The sequence below is a fragment of the Electrophorus electricus genome, chromosome 1, assembly GCF_041902795.1.
Source record: "Electrophorus electricus isolate QZ-2024a chromosome 1, ASM4190279v1, whole genome shotgun sequence".
Lineage (NCBI taxonomy): Eukaryota > Metazoa > Chordata > Actinopteri > Gymnotiformes > Gymnotidae > Electrophorus > Electrophorus electricus.
This window is the reverse complement of record NC_137497.1, coordinates 29,483,753-29,501,194: the sequence shown is the minus strand read 5'-3', so window position 1 is coordinate 29,501,194 and position 17,442 is coordinate 29,483,753. Positions and strand designations below refer to the sequence as shown.

The 17,442-nt window shown below is 38.8% G+C and overlaps 1 protein-coding gene across 3 annotated transcripts; it reads left to right on the top strand.

Moving 5' to 3' along the window:
• Window positions 1–1,239: 1,239 nt before the first annotated feature.
• On the top strand, window positions 1,240–15,013 carry LOC113576063 (uncharacterized). Of its 3 annotated transcripts, XM_081714264.1 has the most exons (5): window positions 1,260–1,361; window positions 9,577–9,633; window positions 10,076–10,894; window positions 14,510–14,593; window positions 14,876–15,013. In XM_081714264.1, the coding sequence occupies exons 1-5, from the start codon at window positions 1,283–1,285 to the stop codon at window positions 14,890–14,892; spliced, it is 1,056 nt and encodes a 351-aa protein (XP_081570390.1). In that variant the 5' UTR covers window positions 1,260–1,282; the 3' UTR covers window positions 14,893–15,013. The 3 variants fall into 3 exon arrangements, with proteins under 3 accessions (XP_026863769.3, XP_081570399.1, XP_081570390.1); XM_027007968.3 differs by lacking the exon at window positions 9,577–9,633 and having other exon boundaries at window positions 1,240–1,361; XM_081714273.1 differs by lacking the exon at window positions 14,510–14,593 and having other exon boundaries at window positions 1,258–1,361.
• Window positions 15,014–17,442: the final 2,429 nt, after the last annotated feature.

The following is a 17,442-nucleotide window of genomic DNA, read 5'->3' as shown; positions in this document are numbered from 1 at the left end:
TACTCCTTGGTATATCAGGTCTGAATTAACTTATGCTATTGTGAATGTATACTGAATAATATAAGGCACATAAAGAGGTATTTCACAATGTTTATCTCTCTTACTTTTACCATAATCCCCATGTCACCCTGCAGAATGTATTTTGCCTAGAAGTTGACTAGCCTGGACATAAGCTGATTTTTCAAAAAATGCGCATGAAAGAAATGAAAAACTGAACTAAAAAAATAAAGGTTATGGATCTACTCCTGATAGAGTGGAAAACATATTTGTCAGATGTTGCTATTCATAATTGTAATAACTTGTTGGTATAAATAGATAATGAAAACAATATTTCACTTATAACTGCATTTTGTTTATCCAGCAAACTATATGTGCAAAACCTATGAACTCTGAATCCATAGTCAAACAATGTTCTTACCAAATCTCTATTGCTGTTCCCTCTTGATTTTTATGTATTCTTCACAGCCTCAACCTTGTTCTGCCAGTCATTGTGTGATATTTAGAACCTTTTTCCATGTATCAGTTATTTTTGTAAGTGTACTGACCAAGTTCATTTTTCATCTAAACATATCTCTGAATCTGAACCTTCCTCCACATCATCAGTTTCTCCTACCATTCCAGTTTTTTTTTTGCTCAACCGTCTCGTGGTCAGGACCCACTGGTTAGTAGCCCTGTCACTGGCTCAACAACAATCTCTGGGCCCTGGTAACTCTTCTTTTCCTCAGAAACTGAATGTAAACTGGATAGAAACTCCAGACAAATGCTGGATATCTAGAAATCCTCATTTAGATGATTTGGTATTCCATAAACACATAGACCTACTCTACACCTTTAGCCAAAAAATAAAAATGACATAAAAGACTTCACAAGCCCCATATTTACCAGACTTTCATGCTGCATTTTTTTCATATTTTATTTTAAGCAATTGGCAACTAATGTCAATCAAAGTTATCCTGTGATTTGAGTGTATGATGCACCCTGCTGTAGATGGCGACGTTGCATCTCATCGTTTATGTTTGCACATGGGCATTAATGTTATTAATAATATCAGTTCGAATGCTGAAATGAACTGTGCCATGTTTATATTCATAAGCATCTTTAAGTGTCACAGAAAAGTGCCTTAAATATATTAAGATACTATATCCTACCGCGTTTGTTGCCATAAGTTAATTAGTTCGCGTGGTAGGGATCGCGTTGTTGTTGTGTGAAAGGGGGGAGTAGGTCATGCCCAAACCCAGGCAAGATGAGATGTGTCTCAGTCTGCTCTGGCCCAAGTGGAAAGATGGGCTGTTCATCATCTACCACTCAGGCTCTCGCTCAGGAAAACAGACCTAGCGCCAAATTTGAGGAGACGGCCTATGGTAAGTTTTTAATCCTTTTAATATCCGTGCCTAGATGGTTTTACAAACCGCAAACCTGTTAGTACTTGTGGAGCTTTGAAATGTCCAGATGCAGGCTGAACTGATGTCCCAGTCATTTTCCTTTTCGATTTATGCACAAATATATAAAAAAGTAAAATGCCCTGAAGAACATTATACACGTGTAAGTTAAATACATTACATTTTAAATTCCAGCTTTATCTTATCTGATTAAACCTCAACTTTATGTAATATGATTAAAACATGGGAAGATTTAAAAGTAGAGAAAGTAATTACAGATGGTCTAACTACGTGTTTGCTCTTGTTTCGTTTTTACCAGTTTCTTTAAGGTCATGAGTGTAACATAAACAGTGCTTCCGGAACGCGAGATGATGTGTTTAAAATGCTAAACAGGACATTCCCATGTTGGCTTTAGTTTTTCATGTCTGCCAGTAAGGAGATGCTTATCTGATTTTTTTTTCCATTAACGTGTTTTAAGATGACTAAAATGATTTTTTTTTTTTTTTTTTTTTTTTTTTTGTCAGAGCTGTGCAATGCTAACAAAACAGCATTCTGATTATTTTTGCTAACGCTGCATATTGTATAGTTTTGTCTAACGTTAAAAACGTATTGCTAACTTCAAAATAATACAAGCATGTTAAATGGTCATGTTGATGTACTGTTCCATTCAAACCTAATCAACTTTATTTGTTTGGTTGTTTTTTTGGGAATTTCTAGTATGAATATGCTTAATTGAAAGGTTTATTTAAGTAGTATAGATTTTGCACATTTAAACATTCTAAATAAATGCTCAGTAAACCTGCTTCTCCCTGCTTGCTGTGTCAGTGTAGTGGTATGTGTAGAATTAGATTTGAGTACAGGGACCACCTCAGGGAGGGTTCAGAGTCTGGTAGTTTTCTCTGTCTATGCAATACAGCACAGAGCCATTTGTACACGTATGCAGTATCCATGCTCACAGAGCAAAACAGTCAATGCAGATATAATACACACATTTGTCATCTTTTACCTTGTAATTTCAGTGTGAGGTAAATCATGCACTGTTCTGTTTAATGTGACAGCCAAATTAAAGGCACAAATATGGGCACATTTATTTCAACTTTTAAAATAAAAACTTGTGAAAATATTATACAGATATTATACATTATGGAATGTCATTTGCTTATCCGTTTATTTAAGGTGTACTGAGTTTTAAACAAACATTTTAAATAAATCCTCAAAAAACCTGCTTCTGTCTGATCACTGAGTCAGTACAGGAGTATGTGTAGGATTAGATTCTGAGTACACGGGCCGCCTCAGGCAGGGTTTACACTGCTCTTGCCTAACCTCTCAGATATATCATCATATCAATTGCATGTCACTGAATCTATAAGCTTGGGAACAAAACTGTAAGCCTGGGGCACACCTTTAGATGCCTGGTCTATGCATACATATTCTGTCCTGACCTGCAACACCTTATTCAACTAATTATATTCCTTCCTTCTTTAAGATTGCCCAGTAAAGAAATGAATGATTTTGGGAAAAGGTACCACAGTCATTCAGGTGCGTCAGGCTCCAGTCCTGGAGGGTGGAGCTTGGTGTGTCGGTATAGGCTAAACTGCTTTAAACTTTCAGTCCTATATATGAGTTTTGTTAATATATCATTGAGTTCTACTACTTATTTGGACTTGTAAAGTGCAGGTAATTAAATAACAGCAGCCACAGCTTGGATATTCTAAAGCATGACATTATATGGACATTTCCTGTTTGAATCTTATCTTTTTTAAAAGAAAGCTACTGTACACACCTTATGTACATCTGTGGTTTATGTCCTCAGTGATCCGCATGGCATCTGTAACTTTAAAAAAAATTAGGTCTAGATTAAAAAAAAAAAACGCCTAGATTAAATGCCCAGCAAGCAGTATGGAGTTATGTATTTAGCATTAATATATACTCACTGGCCACTTTATTAGGTACACCCCTTTAACTGCTTGTTAATGCAACTGTATCAACTAATCATATGACAGCAACTCAGTGCATTTAGACATGGTTATAATAGAGCCATCCTGCCTTGTGGTGTAATGGTGTGGGGGATATTTTCATGGCTCACTTCGGGCCTTTTAATAACAGTTGAGCCATCCATTTATGACCACAGTGTACCCATCTTCTGATGGCTTCTTCCAGCAAGATAACGCACCATGTCATAAAGCTCAAATCACCTCAAACTGGTTTCTTGAACTTGTCAATGAGTTCTCAGCCTCCACAGTAACCAGATCTTTAATTCAATAGACCACCTTTGAATGTGGTGGAACAAGAGGTTTGCATTATGGATATGCATCTGACACACATCTGTTCTCTTTTGTTATCCATCCTAATGTCATTGCAGTGTGAAGTGACTCATACACTGTACTATTTAAGGTGGCAGTCAAATGAAAGGGATCACTAATACATTTATTGCATTCTTAAAATTCTGAAAATATCCTTCAAAAACGTTTTAAACATATAACACAATTATCTAATTACTTCCCTTTTTTGCCTGCTAAAGGCATTTGTCCATATATTATTCCAGTTTTATAGAGCATGGTTGGAATTTCATTCCCTAATCATCTTTACTATACATCACTACATGCTTAATCTATGATTAATATTCTTCACATGCTGTGTACTGACACTTTGTATGCGTACGATGTCAATAAGAATTCTTCTCAACTCTCCTATGCCTTACTAGGGCTGCTTATAAAAATGAATCTATGCATTCTGTGTACATTGTTGGGTTTTTGTAACAGCATTGATTATGTATTTGTTTATAAAAACAAATACATTGAATGATTTGCTGTGATTTTAGCAGTGTTCAACATTAATCTTTGCACATTAAAAGCTAGTTTTCCACAAGAAGTATTAATTCTCAGAAAATCCCTATCAAAGTCAATATTGTAATTATTGTTTGATTTACAAATGAAATCAAAATTCATTCAAATAGGACCTTATCAATGAAAATGAATTAAAATCAGACTAGCAGTCCAGTGCCAATACCCAGCCCTACAATCTCATTTGCCATTAAAAAATGAACTCATTAAAATAATTCATGGTTGGGGAAAGAAGTATCCATAGGCAGTGTTTGCAGCCAAAGTACTGAACACTGGTAATATGTTTATAAGACTTGCTGGAGGGTCTTGTGAGCAGAGGTGGGACAGCAGCCATATCACACTGTACTGGAGTTTGTTAGTGTGCTTTGAATAGTTCTGAAATTTAGTTCATCAGGATCTGAGTAGAAACATGAGCTGGTTTGGCCTCCTCGGGTAGTAAAAGATTTTCTTCTTCATGGCTGCTCAGGCCTACCACCATGGTGTCATCTATAATCATGATTTTGGAGTTGGCCATGGTAATGCCGTTCTCTGTTGACCTGTTGGTATGGTAAGCATATTGATTTGGATCCAGACTTTGGGGCAGACAGATATTTAGATGGTAGAGGCTCAGTCTCTCAACACTTTTATGATAATGGGAGTGAGAGCTACTAGAGGAAAGTCGCAGAGGGCCATAGCAACAGCATGTTTAGGCACTGGCACAACAGTAGCTGATTTAAAGGTTTGTGGGATGCATTCATACTCCTCAGGTGTAATGCATCCCACCAACACCCCACTACCTACAGCAGGAGTGAGTGACTTTCTAGCCAGAACCATTGGTGTAAATGGGATCTAAATGGTCCTAACAGATCTAAACAAGATCTAAGGTATAATCTCTTTTTGCAGGACAAGAGACAACCTGATGGAATTTGGGGTGAACACACCTCAAATTGATGCGATTCATGTGTTGCAATGAAGGATAATATCTGAACGCACTGTTCGTAGTTCTTTACTATTACTAATGCAAGGATGCAAACACTTCTGCCTTCACCTTCATGTCTCTGACAACCATCGCAATGCTCCTTCTATTGCTCAATTGTTCTATTTAAAATGTTGTCACTGAGCCAAGTTTCTGTGCTAATCATAATATTTCAATCACTTATCATGTTGTGTAATACAGTGCTGAGGATTGTTGTTTGTCAGAGACTGCCAGCACTGAACACTTATGGCTTGGCCTGCTTCTTATTTGTGCACAGCGTCTCTGGTGGTTGATAATGGAGGTCAAGTATGGTATTCAGAGTTGTCTGAATGTTTGCAGAGCAAAGATTTATGCATTGAAGAGCTTGTTGGCTATATAAAATGTACAGGGGATTATAATATGTTGGTGGAACATAATTAGTTAAAAAGATGCTAATTTGCTAAATATGAAGAGAAGATGAGCCTCAGTTTGTATATGTTCCAGTGACATGTTACATATCCAATATGTCTTGCCATGTGTCTGATTGGTGGGCTCTTTATCATCTTGAATTTACACAGAACATGGGACAGAAATCCAACTGAGTGAGGCAAAATGATTATCCACAGGTTCTTATGAAAAAAAAAGAACCTTTTCAAAACTGCATGCTATCATCACCCATGCACGTAAGACGTTGTGAACCCTCTCTTATATTATAACGTTGAACAAGGTGGAAGAGCTAATAAAGAGATCATTTCTCCATGCAAGAGACCTTGTTGCTCACATGTGTTTTAGGTTATTTTGTAGATCACACCACAACATTTCAATAGGACTGTGGTCAGGATTGGTCATTCTGAAACACAGAATTTCTGTTTGAGTCACTCTGTTGCTAATTAACTCCTTTGTTGCGGTTTGGATTATCATCCTACATGACTAAACGTCTTTTGAATTTTGGGTCAAAACAGGTTCTTGCATGAGAGAAACATAACTGTTTAAACATAATTGCCTCTTGTTTTAGACCTTCGTGTACTGTGCAGTGCCTTGTGTCATTCCTGTGCCAGTAGGCAGATGATGAATGGAGGACAGTATCTGTCTATAAGGGAGGAATTGTAACAATGTTGTGGTGCAGAGTGCCACTGTGCATCAGACAGGCCCATGAACGGTCTGGGATATTATGAGCCACCACGCTTCAGATGACAGTTGATGAGAGTAGATGGAACCTTGGGGAGAGATGAGCTATTGTCTGCTGTGGCTCTGGAGCCCCTGCCTCTGTCTGTCTGTCTGCAGACTGTTTTGATGCAAGAGTGCCGTTTTTGTCCGATGTTGATGAGTGTGCCTCGCTGAAAGCAGGAAATTTAAGGATGCTGAACTATAGAAAGAACTTTTATATCCGCACTGTATTTATTTATTTCCATGATCCCTATAAAACTCAATAAATCATGACTGATGATCATTTTTGTTTTACATTTTTTGATGGGCTTTTTTGGATTAAAACTTTTGATTTTCTTTGTATTACCTAAAGCACCCAGATTACTGCAGGTTTGTTTTTTCACAGCATACCGTGATCTTTGCACATACACTCAGAATTGATGATGAAAGTTGAACATTAAATGTATTTTTCTTTTTTCTTTTTTCCTGATTTCACCGGTATCGGCCGCATAACCCGACAGTAGCTGCAGCCTTTAGTGTCAGCCTTTGTGTGGGTGTGTGTGTGTGTGCGTGCATGTGTGTGCGCGCACGTGCACATGAGAGAGAGCTAGAGAGAGATACGTGGATGGAAAAATAACTTGGCCAGATGTGTTTACCGTCCAAAAAGAGATGTGCTCAGTTTAATGGAGGACGTTTTTATTTAGACATAATTTCTTTCCTGATAAACCATGACTCATTTTGTTGGTATGAAATGTTTCTAGTGTCTTCTAGGAAAATTTCCAGGCAATGATGTTCCTTTCTGTACCCTGGTCCAGTTGTGTGATAGACAGGATTTATGTAATTTAGAAGCAAGTTGTTAAATAGTCTTAAATAAATTATTAAATACACTCTGGCATAAGTTATTAAATATAATCTAGAATAAGGTTTTGGTGCAAAATTCAGTGAACCCTACATCATAATATGCATACACACAGTGTTCAGTTCCCAAACAGCTACGTTTGGTATTTAATTGTCCTTGAGTGGGCTTTCTGTAAATATTTTAGGAGTACTTTAATGGTCATTATCCATAACACAAGAAGATAGGCAGTTGTTAGTTTTTCAGTTTGCTAGTTAATTACTTGTTTCATTGCACAAGTCTGTGTTTTACACATTCCTTAAAAATCTGTAAGGATGAAACACCACAAGGCTTATGTTCATTGTACTGCTCATATGGGTCACGATTTAAAGGGATGAGTTAAAAGGACCATAAAAGGACAAGATGGCATCAGATCATGTACAACATAAATGAAGATAAAATACAAGTCTTATGGTAGTCTCAGCAGGCCATGACGTATTGACAGTATAAACACATTTTTAGTATTTTCAGTAGGAATCGTCCCTACATGCTATGCAGTTTTTGACATGTGGCATCTGTAAATTTTCTGAATTTGATTCATTTTTTGAGTGTTACATTAGTGTTACATTTAGTTTTACATAATACTAAGTAGAGAAGTGGTTTTACTAAGTGCTTCTTTAATATTTGTATTGATATTTAATATTTTGGGCACAAAGGCAAATATTTATGAGTGCATCATTTCAGTGGTTAATATTTAATAGACATGAGGTAAATGAGGTAAAGTGTGTCACATCATGCTTGGAATATTTTAATCATTTTAGCCATATAATTACACTATTGGATACCAATGAAGACAAATATTTATAGGTGTATAATTTCAGTGGTTAATATTTGTCAGACATGCCCTGTCCAGAGTGGTTCCCGCTTTGCACCCTGTGCTGCTGGGATAGGCATAGCTCCTGTGACCCTGAATTGGGTTAAGTGGTTTAGAAGATGAATAAATGAATAAATGAATGAATGAATGAATATTTGTCACCAATGAGATAAATGGATGTTTGTCTGATCATACTGTAAGTTTTGAATGGTCCTAGAGACTGTAATGAAGCGAATACGTATATATTCTGCTGTATGCTCTTGTGGCTGTGGTTCAATGTTCACAGACGTTCACAGCTGATCAGCAGTCAGTGGAATGGCCACTGTGGAAGGTCAAGAGCCTTGATTAATGAAACTGACTTTACAGTTGCTTTTTACTTTCCAGCTTTCAATACTGGTCTGTAATGGTAGTTATTCATTGTAAATTTGGAGCTCTTGAAGTCTATTTGCTAAACAGCGTGTTTTATAGCTGTTTGGGAACAAAGGTTGAAAGTTCTGTGCCACAGGTCTCCGTTTGTGTACTGAGCAATGTTCAGGCTCCTGTAGGAATTGAACTGTAGTTATTACATTTATTTTCCTTTCCTTAACAAACTCACTGTTGCTATACAGTATTTCCAGAATGTTTCTAGAACAATCTTTGAAACCGCTATAATAAAATGTATAAATGTCAGTTTAGGCGTATATCAACAGTACTTTACAAAAAACAATCCACTCCTCTTGAGCAAACTGGCAATGCTCTTCAACTTTCCAGTAACAGAACATTTCTAGGTGCATTCAATGGAACTATCCATTCACTTGTAAATGTAGCGCCTCACTATGGTTACTGGTCTCCAGGACCCTTGCAAGCATGATGAGAGAAACTTTACCTCATTTACCTCATTTCTGTCAAATATTAACCACAGAAATGACGCACCCATAAATATTTGCCTTTATTTGTATCCAACAGTGTTTGTCCATATGATTAATGGCTTACTTATTCCCATTGCTAGTGTCACATTTTTTTGTGTTGCTACATTGTAAAAGGCGAAGATGCAGATTTGCTAGAAGGGTGTCATTCTGCATGTTATATGTTCATACAGAGAAGCTGGCTACAAGTTATCCAGTTTATCATGACATGCAAATTACCTGTAGTGCATGTTGAAAAGTTTTTGGTAAACTGCGTCTTTGGTAAACTGGTTTAGGATGATTCATAATGACGAGGACAGAGATGATAAGATGCAAACCAAAAAAGATTTTTGTATGGACAAGGTCTGTTGTGTCATTCTGAATATTTCTGTAAATATTACCAGTAGCTATAACAAGTCTTCACACCCCCTGTAAAAATGCCAGACTTGAAATAAATCATTTCAGAATTTTTCCATCTTTAATAGGGGAGAAATTTTTTCACTTGCTTTTGCCAGACCTGAATGTAGATTTTTTTTGCAAAATGTAACTGGGCTTGGATGTTTTCCTTTGTAAGAAAAGGCTTCCAGCTTGCCACCCTACCCCACAGCCCAGACATATGAAGAATTTAGTTCCCCCTAAATTCCTGCAGCTTCTGTAATGTTGCTGGATGTCTCTTGGCAGCCTCCCGGACCAGTCGTCTTCTTATGTCTTCGGTTTTGGAGATGCATCCAGTTTTTGGTAAAGTAACTGTTGTTACATATTTTATCCACTGAGGACTGTCTTCACCCCGTTCCATGTTTTCCATGGTATTTTTATTTTACCCCTCTAAATGATTTCAATTTGTTTTTCAATTGAATTATACATATTATAGGTCACATTAAAGATGGAAATAAACCTGAAATTATTTATCTTGGTCAGATTTTTTTACATCACAAAAACCTTTTAACAGGAGTTTTGTATCCACTGTATCTATATAATCTGTCTCTTTGTGCTGAAAATACCTTTCATTTTTTAATGCTTAATTTAACTTTTTTTTTTTTTTATTACTACCTACAGTTGCATATGTGGCCCTTGTTTCTTTTAATCCTTTAATCTTAAATTTTGTTAATTTCTAGATAGAGAAATATTAATTTTGTTTTTAATTGTACCTTCTCCCTTTTGTGCTTTGGTGTGATTTCAGTCGCGAGTAATGGCAGTGTGGCGGCGTATGCCGAGACAATAGCGGACCAGATGCAGCTGCCAGTGCAAAGTGCCCTGCCTGAGGGGCTGGGCCCCAGGCCAGGGGACAGCCAGGCTCCTGTTGCCCGCAAGGCTCTGCGTAACGTAGGACTGGAGAGAGAGCAGGCAGCCGATGGGTCTGAGCCTACTGTGGGGAGCGACCTGATCCAAACAGCCGAAGTTGCAGTGAATATAGCCCCAGAGATGCCAGCAGACACCGCTGAGTCTCTGACCCCTCAAGAAGACAGCATCTTTGTAGAAGGAGTAACAGCAAAGGAAGCCTTTGGGGCTAGTCCTGCTGTGAAAGAGGTGGATCCTTCAGAGGCTGCACCTCCTGCCAACGTCTCAGGACTTTCAAAGTGTGTTGCCGCATTTCCTGTTCCTGCAGCAACTTCAGGTCCTGAGGAGGAGCTGGTGGGGTGTGGAACCCTGGCGGACGCGGCTGCGATGGAAGCAGCGTTTGAAGAGGCCTCATTGTCTCTGGAGTTAACTCCAGCTGTGGAACCTGCGACCACTGCAGGATTGGCCCCAACGCCAGAGCCCACTCCTGCTCCAACTCTGAGAGACACTTCTGCTGCAGCACTGGTTCCAGCTTCTAAACCTTCCCTAGTTCCAGAATCCTCTCCAGCTATGGAACCTTCACCAGCTCCAGAGCCTGTTCAGATGGAAGCAGCAGCAGCCGCAGTTGCAGCAAGAGCAGTGCTGCAGGCTATGCAGGAACACGCTTCACTTGCAGGGACAAGCATGGATGCAGACACTCAGGCTCTCGAGGCCCCTGGAGGTACAAATGAAATGTTTGAATATCTTGATTAAATTCTAAGTAGACATATCTTATTTAAACCACTGCATATTTCTGATATAGTAATAAGCTTCATCTCCTTTGCTTGGAGTGAAGCTGGTAGTTATATGAATATATTCACAGTAGAGATGCTGCTCTGAGGCTTAATTAAACCAGTTCAGTCCTACTACTTCAATCCTAATCTAACATATTAACCTCATTTGTTTATACCTACCATAATTAGATATAGCAATTTTGTTACATTTTAAAAAAAAAAACTAAGATCTCCTGAAGCAGGGTGGAGCACTGTCAAAGAACAAGGCCTGTTAAGGGCATTTCAGGGTGTAATTTTATATATATACAGCGCCGGAAAAAAATAAGAGACCACTACAAAATTATCAGTTTCTCTAGTTTTACAATTGATGGGTATGTGTTTGACCAGGCTGAGCAGTTTTGTTTTATTTTATAAACTACTGGCAACATTTCTTCTAAATTCCAGATAAAAAATATTGTATTTTAGAGCATGTTTTTTTCTGAAAATGACTAATGGTCAAAATAACAAAACAGTTACAGAAATTTCAGACCACAAATAATGCAAAGAAAACAAGTGCATATTCATTTATAAACAACACAGTACTAATATTTCAGCTTATGATGAGTAGAAATCAGGGTTATTCCACCAAATATTGATTTCTTGAATCACAGCTTTCATGCATCTTGGCATGCTTTCCACCAGTCTTTCACATTATTTTTGGGTAACTTTACGCCACTCCTGGAACAGAAATTCCAGGCGCTGGGCTTTGTTTGATGGCTTGTGACCATCCATCTTCCTTTTGATCACATTACAGATGTTTTCAATGGGGTTCAGGTCTGGAGATTGGGCTGGCCATGATAGGGTCTTGATCTGGTGGTCCCTCATCCACACTTTGATTGACCTGGGTGTGTGACATGGAGCATTGTCCTGTTGAAAAAACCAATCATCAGAGTTGGGGAACATTGTCAGAGCAGAAGGAAGCAAGTTTTCTTCCAGCAGTTTTGTAAGTGGCTTGATTCATGTGTCCTTCGCAAAGACAAATCTACCCGATTCTAGCCTTGATGAAACACCCCCAGATCATCACTGATCCTGCATCAAATTTCACAGTGGGTGCCAGACACTCTGGCTTGTAGGCCTCTCCAGGTCTCTGTCTAACCATTACACGACCAGGTGTTGGACGAAGCTGAAAATTGCAATCATCAGAGATGACGACCTTACTCCAGTCCTCTAGGTCCAATCCTTGTGGTCTTTTGCAAACTTCAGTCTGGCTCTTCTCATTGATGAAGGGCTTTTTTCTAGCTTTGCACTTCATCCCTGCCTCTAAAAGCCTGTTTTGAACTGTCCTCGCTGTGCAATTCACCCCAGCTGCTATTCTTTTTGTAGTTCACTTGACGTCATCTTACGGTTGTTAAGTGACATTCAAATGAGGTGGCAATCATCACGGTCGGTAGAGAGTCGTTTTCAACCTCTGCCAGTCTGTAACTGTTGTTCTCCCATGTGTTTGCTGCTTGACCTTGTTCTTATGAACTGCAGTTTTTGAAATTTCCGAGATGGAAGCAACCTGACGCTCACTGTATCCCTCTGCCAGTAAAGCTACAATTTAACCCTTCTTTTCCTCATCAAGAACCTTTTCAACTCTCTTGGCATGGTCTGTGGCTGTATTTTGACTACATTTACGTTTAGGGTAGTCCTAGCACTGCTTTTCCCATCTAGCTGGTTCTATAACAAGAGAATAGTGATGGCAGCAGCAGTGGTTTTTATACTGTTGCTCGTTAGAACAGGATTTTGTTAAGGTGATCACCTATTCAACACCTCATTAAATAGAATGAGTTGTGTCTGTGAAGGAATTCAGCAAACACTTGAATGGAATGGCTTCTGTACATGTGGAAATGCTGATTTTAAAAAAATTGGAGTGGTCTCTTATTTTTAAATTCACAGGAAAAAATTGGTTCATTTCATGGCCTAGTTTTTCAAAAATGACAGTTACTGCTCCTTTTTGATACACGTGGCTCTCTCATGCATCATACCTAGAACATTAGATTAGCATGATGCCTCAAACAATCTCCAAAACATGTCAAGTACAATCAAATATATTATATAGTGCTTTGTACAACAGTTGTCACACAGCAGCTTTACAAATGTCAGAGCCCAAACCCCCCAGTGAGCAAGCCAAGGGTAACGGTGGCAAGGAAAATCTCCCTGGAGCTTGAAGAAGAAACCTTCAGAGATGCCAAGAGTCAAAGGGTGGTCCCTTCCTCCACTGACCAACAATGGACACTACAATAGTAACAATATAAACAATAAGAAGCAGAATAAGTAGTGAAAGAGAGAAAAATAATATTAATAAAGAAAAAAGCAATCAATTTCTGTTCTAGGTTCCTAGAAGTCCTAGTCTGGTCCTGATGGTGGAAAATTAGTTGGCTGGGGTGGAGGTGTGGTGGGCTACAGCAGGGGGCATCGGGGGTGGTGGGAGGAGCCATGGCAGCTAAGACGGGTAGAGGCTCAGTAACATCATGACATCAGGGGTAGGTGTACCTCGGAAAAATGAGAGAATAGGTTATTAGGCATGTCCAGGTATGAGGGTGTGTAAATTAGGGAACTATAATGTGCAAAGATGGACTCTGGCAGATCTAGCCATGGCAGCACAGCTAAAAGGAAAGAGCCAGAAGGAAACACAGGCATGAGGGCATCCTGGAACATCAGCACAATTCCGCTCTCATTCAAAGAACTTGACTGACAAAAGAGAGGTGATCATAACATCCCACTTGACCATAACTCTCAATGCCCATGGACCCTCAGATCTACACCTTTATTTAATATGGGAAATCCATTAATAGAATGCCTGGCTGTACAGGTTTTCAGCCTAGCCTTAAATATTGAGACTGTGCCTGAGTCTCGGACATTTACAGGCAGGTTATTCTATGGTGTGGGAGCTTTATAAGAAAAGGCTCTGCCCTCAGTGATAGACTTTCTTAGGTTCAATTACTTCAGTGAGGATTCACTTAAGAAAGTGTTAACAGTGCTGTTTGTAATTCCATCAAAAGATTTTTGGAAAAGGTTTTTAAGGTTTGTTTTTTAAAATGAAATCCACATCACGAATTAAAAAAAGATTCAAAGGAGAGCAGTTCAAAGATGCACATTAGCTATATCACTACTTGTAGGTGTGATGTGAGGAGGCTAAGCAGGATGCGGGGACAAGTCATAGGATACCGAACTATACGTTTATTTACGAAAATAATGAATGCAGCACTCAGGCGCACACAAAGTCAAACACCGACAACATTCACGTTTAAACAAGAGACATATACACGCACAATAACAATACACAACAAGGAGCAGATGCGAAACACAAAGAGGGCGTGGCCATACAGATGAACACACACACACACGGGGAGACGTCTGGGAGGAGGGGCCGTACCGTGACAGTAAGAAACACCCTGTGCAATAATGAAATTGTACAAGTATAAAATAAAACAAATATAAGTGGAGCATATACATTTATTCATGCTTAAGCATATAATGTCAAGATTGTTAAGGGCCTCCCATGCCATGGAACTAGGAGAAGCATATGTGTGTGTGTCTAGGTGGTGTGTTGGAGGGTACAAACTTGCAGACTGAGATTAAAAGGAACAAAATTGAGGTGGCTGTATCTGCAGCTGAGATGGCTGGTAAATATGCAAAACACATTAATATTTTACAGTGCACCTCTCATGCTTATGAACATCTTATAGTTATTAACATTAATACATCACAGCACACCACTCATTACCCCTTATGGCTATTAATGTTTTGTACTCTTTAACTTCTCATTTTATTGTCACCTTATTTCAAGTTTCCACTAAATCATTGTACTAATGAGTGTTGAAAGAGTTCTGATACTTGTATGCACTCTCTCTCTCTCTCTCTCTCTCTCTTTCTCTCTCTCTTTCTCTCTCATGTATGTGTTTTAGCTGCCACTGAGGAGTGAAGCAGCATGCACGTTTGGCACTGCTAGGCAGGAAACACCAGCAGAATGGAATATTCCACAGGACCAAAGACAGAAGACAACATGAATCGCACACACACACACACACACACACACACACACACACACACACACACACACACACACACACACACACACACACACACACACACATATATATATATATAAAATATGCATTTTTATTAGCACTAATGAACACTCTGAACTTTAGTGGGGAGATGATTTGTTTAGTGAAATGATTTGTTAGAGGTATGGGCTAATTGGTTTAGTCTGAAGAGGGATGGAATCCTATAGAATCCTGTACACAAATACGCATTTCCTTTTAGTATTAGTGTTATTTTTGTATGGCTGCAGCCCCTGCAGACTGAGACAGAAAGCAGTTGTCCAGGCCAGTGGCTCAGTAGAGTAAGCAGTTAGCATAACTCTGGGCCAGGTTATGGAAGACCCTCTTTACAGTGGCACATCCTCCCATCTCAGTCTCAAAAGAATGACTGTGAATTGTTCTATTCAGACTTTTTCGATTTATTGACTCCTTTATTGCCACATGACATGCCATTGCTAAGTTTATCCAGTGTGTCAAGATGTAACTTTGTTGTGGCACAGTACACATAAACATACAATATTTTATATATATATATATACAATAAAGTGTACCAGAGTTTATATGTGAAAATAATGGATGGTCATATGGCATTTTCTTTTGTGGATTTAGAAGAACTTATTGCAAAAGGGAAAAGGCTGTTCTTAAACTGGGTTGTCTTAATATGTCTGTTTTGATATGAGCAGATGTGACATTTAACAACATGTGACATAATGGCTTGCTCTGAGGGACAAGATGTCAGAAACACTGATAATTCTAAAATAATGAATGGCAACAGGGAAATGTATGGAACAGAGTAGTATAATGTCGGTATGAGGACTGATGTTTTATTCCTTCCCTCTCTTCTAAAAACTAACACTAAAAACAAGATTTGCCTTGTTTATTTATATGCTTCTTAAGTTCTAATTTTGTCAATATGACTTTTAAGGCCTGTGAGGGCAAAGTCCAGTCCGTCTGGACGATCCAATTCATCAGATCATCTGGGAGGAAGTGTGGCCATCAGTCAACACCTGCTGTGGTTTTTTTGGTAGCGTGTATTGTGTGCTAATACGTTGTTTGTCTCTCCGCTGGCTCTGTGAAACTGCTGGACTAGCTTCACTAAAGTGGACTAGCTTAATGTGGCCTATAAACTCATCGGTTCAGCATTTTCTATGAAAATGTAAAGTGCTTTACTGATACTGTTCTATTCTGCTGTGGAGCTGAATGTCAGACTGTCTTCTCCTGTTTGATTAACATTGACAGCTATTAGGGGAAATGCCTTGTAGTGAATTTTTAAACTGTGTAGCATGGCTTTTGTATTTTTCGTTTTGTAGTGTACAGAACAAATAAAGTCACTGTTACTATACATTTATGCTTTGTCTTGTATCTGCTTTATGTTTACATAACTTCGTGGTTAAGGATATAGAGACATAATTAAACATTAGCGAGAGTTGTTGGATAGGGGATCAACGGGGTCCATTAATGAGAGGTTTTGCTCAGCTGGTTGACACAGAAAAAACAAGAGAGCAAGTGGACTACAGCTTATGTGCATACACTCACCCAAGCTAAAACCATATGGCATATAAAGCATACCTCTGTGCTCTGCATTCTCACACACAAATGCACACACTGTCAGCAAACTGCTCGTTACAGCTTCAAGAGAGAAGGGAAAGTACAGCTCAGCAAACCAGTGTGTGACACCTCTACCCCCACTGTGACTTACAGCCTAACACAGCCTCTGTCATTTCAATGAAAGTTACATTTTACATAGCGCGAATTCCTAAGTGAACCCACTGGCTAACATAATTTTGTTAGTTTCTCCCTGCTACACACAACTTGTGTCCTGGGTTTGTATTAACAAATATATTAAGTCATTCCCACATTGTTCATGCTCTGTGTTGTGGATTGACAGAAAACTAAGGTGACGCCAAAGTGCTCATGGTATGTTCCCCCTGCTGGGATTCCTGTAAACCAGCTCAAACAAGTTTCGCTTGCTCAGTAAAGCCCTCTACAGCCAAATGAAGTGGAAAGAGTGATAGAGCTCTTTTATTACTGCTGTACACAGAGTAGGGCAAATCTATGCATTATTGTTGTACATACAGTATAGGCTGCACGTACGTAGTGTCTACATGTGTGCAGTGTAGTATGTGTCTAGTGATTTCTTTTATGATAAACTTTATTGGCCTAAGGGAATTTGACTCTCAAATCAAAAGCTCAATAATCTCCAGAGCAATATAATGTTCACTAAAATGTAAATGGAAATATTTATATAGCAGGTACATTTGGTTGAATTTTCTATTCCTAGAATGTTAAACAATTAAGTGCTTTTAGGCATGAAGGATGTGACTGCGTCTTGGCTCCTGTCTGAGGCAGAGGTAAGGGAATGCACTCTGAAGAGTAGGTAGATGTAGCCATTGGAACTTCTGTTCCCATGACCAGTGATGTGGCACCTC

Excerpts from the sequence above, each read along its gene's own strand:
- LOC113576063 (XM_081714264.1), top strand. The coding sequence starts at position 1,283 with ATGGGCTGTTCATCATCTACCACTCAGGCTCTCGCTCAGGAAAACAGA. Across the intron at positions 1,362-9,576 it reads ATTTGAGGAGACGGCCTATG|CCTCCCGGACCAGTCGTCTT; the intron begins GTAAGTTTTTAA and ends GTCTCTTGGCAG. Across the intron at positions 10,895-14,509 it reads GGCTCTCGAGGCCCCTGGAG|GTGGTGTGTTGGAGGGTACA; the intron begins GTACAAATGAAA and ends GTGTGTGTCTAG.